The 2,590-nt window shown below is 38.6% G+C and overlaps 1 protein-coding gene across 1 annotated transcript in view; it reads right to left on the reverse strand.

The window, feature by feature from the left end:
- Positions 1-6: 6 nt before the first annotated feature.
- Positions 7-2,590, reverse strand: part of psmb8a (proteasome 20S subunit beta 8A) — a 5,633-nt gene continuing 3,049 nt past the window's right edge. Inside the window, 3 exon segments of the mRNA XM_050035678.1 lie at positions 7-322; positions 1,067-1,119; positions 1,121-1,263. Of these exon segments, the coding sequence (XP_049891635.1) occupies positions 234-322; positions 1,067-1,119; positions 1,121-1,263 (285 nt within the window). The 3' untranslated portion in view covers positions 7-233.

Consider the following 2,590-nt stretch of genomic DNA (forward strand, 5'->3'; position numbering starts at 1 on the left):
ATGTTCTGACAATTTATTGATCCAAAATCAGAGACGGATCACACATGTCCTTAAACACTCTGCTGTGAGACAGAGTGGGGTCGTTCATTTCCAAAATCAGATGTCAATATATTTTTGAGAAAATATATTGAAGTAGTTGGGGGGGAAAAATTTACGTAAGTTTAGAAAGACATGTATCATTGGACTGAACATTATTTAGAGGGTTGAGGTCGATCTGGGTTTAGGGGTCAAACTCAGAACATTCCCTTCCTGTAGCGGTGGATCAACTCAGATACGTCTTCCTTACACACCTTTATCCAGCCGTCCTCCTGCATGTGGTACACTAGACAAACACACAAAAAATAACACAAAGTTGATCACACATATTCCAACAAATGTACACAAAAATTAAGACAAACAACCCTTGTAAAGTGCTCACAGGTGTATACATTTCAGGACTATACAACATTTAAATTTTGCTAAATGTATTTTATTTTTGTGCCTTTAATTTGATATGTAACAGTAGAGAAATGACAGGAAATGAGGAAAGTGAGAGACAGGGAACAACATGCAACAAAGCTCCCCGGCTAGACGTGAACCAGGGTGCGGTTTTAGTTCATGTAGACGCAGTGCTTTAACGTAATGTTTTTGTTTGGCAATGTTCATTTATTTTATTTCTCAAATCCCAAGTCAAGAAAGACAAGTCCCAGGTCAAGGCCAACAGGTCCTCGTCTTAAATGTTGAGTTTCGAGTCCTAAACAAGTCATAGTGCGCTCTTTACCAAATGTAACCTTTGGTTTGAGAGAGAAAGAAAGAGAGAGAGAGAAGGTGGCATCTCTGTCTCTTGATCAGTTTATATACTCAACAAAAATGAAGACAAACATCTCAAGTGGTAGTTCAAGCAACAGCCCCAGAGCCAGCGAAAATAAATATCAAATGATGTTTTCTGGGAATGACCAGGGAAATCTGGGCACTGGCAAGATGGAGGGAAGTTTATTCATTTCCTGCCCACATTGTTATGATACAAAGCTGGTTGAAAAGAGGCAAAGTATTCCTTTAAAACTTAACATTCTCAGATTATACTTACTGTTGACCACCCCTCCAGAGTAGGCATCTCTGTGTGTGGCGTGAGCGATGCCCCAGTTCATATGCCTCCTCCACCGTCATGTCTTCCCGGTAACCGCTGTCCACCACACCGTAGGCGTAACTGTTACCACAGCCGGTAGAGAACATACGGCCGGAGAGACGTGTCCCGTTATCATCCACATAGTACAAACCAGGGCCCTGTAGAGGACACAGTTACTCATTATGGTCTGCAGAGAAATTATTGTTTTATATTCAGGCCTCAGTTTTTGACAAGGATACAACAATACTTCCAGAAAGAGGTGTGACAATACTGTCTTTTTGGGTGTTTTCAAATTTAATGAGTTGCTTCATCATTGATGTCTGTGGTGTATCTTGTATCTATAAATCTTCTTTTCAGGATTGTCTTTTTTAGGATTTCAGGCTCGGACTCCTAAAGAAATAATATTTTAATGCAAGAATATTGAGATGTATTTCAGCTGGTGACTTTGGAACCAAATACTTTTTGTGTGTCTTACTAATATGTAGTTAGTTGTAAACTGTGGGTACATTTTTTTTTTGCTGTCTGTACCCTCTTCCCTGTTTTTATTGCTATTGGTTCATTGGTTGCTTTATATATTCTTTTCTAATCTTAATGCATTTTAAAATGATGAAGGCCATGTACTGTAAATATACGTAAAGTAACTTATTATCTCTAGATGCTGCTTCATGGGAAGTGATAAAAGACACTGATAATAAAAAAGATTTTAATGTCTTTAGTACAGATCGTAAGACTGACACACACACACACACACACACACATACACATACACATACACATACACACACACATACACATACACATAAACACACACACTCACAGCTTACCTCTTTGTCCCATCCACAGATCATGCTTCCCATGGAGAGGCCCATGCCTCTGTAACCTAGCATCATGTTAGACAGCAGCTTGGAGGCAGCAGCCACAGAGATCCTGTGGTTGTTCCTCAGTCGGTACAGCCTGGATGAAAAAGTAATAAAATAAGTCACCAATATATTCATATGGAAATCAAATGACAAATCAATCAGTCATAAAGATTGGGCCTGCCAACACTGGAAAAAACCTCATGATACTCCTCCTGAGTTATAGGAACACTGACTTTTCCTGACTTTTGTGGGTCCAAGTATTTTCAGTCAAAACTAGAATTAACACCTTGTGGTTGTTTGTCTCGACCAACTACTTAAGTTGTCTGTACAGACTCATATATGTAGTAAGACTTACAAGGAATTTGATAAAAGGTAGTACGTGTATTTTTTGGTGAAATGTGGAAGCATCACACACATCCTCCCAGTATAGTTCTGTTAAACAAATGTGTGTCAGTTTTTTGTTGTTGATTGTTGTTGTGGAGCGCTTTATTGTTAAATGTCTGTATTTAAGTGTAATGTATTTTTGTGTGGGGTTGTATTTGTCTGACAGTTGCCACGGACACAAAGAGAGTTTCTGAAAGGATAAATAAACAAAACTAACTAACTAACTAACTAACTAACTAAC

This window comes from Epinephelus moara, chromosome 22 (assembly GCF_006386435.1).
Source record: "Epinephelus moara isolate mb chromosome 22, YSFRI_EMoa_1.0, whole genome shotgun sequence".
NCBI classification, from domain to species: Eukaryota; Metazoa; Chordata; class Actinopteri; order Perciformes; family Serranidae; genus Epinephelus; species Epinephelus moara.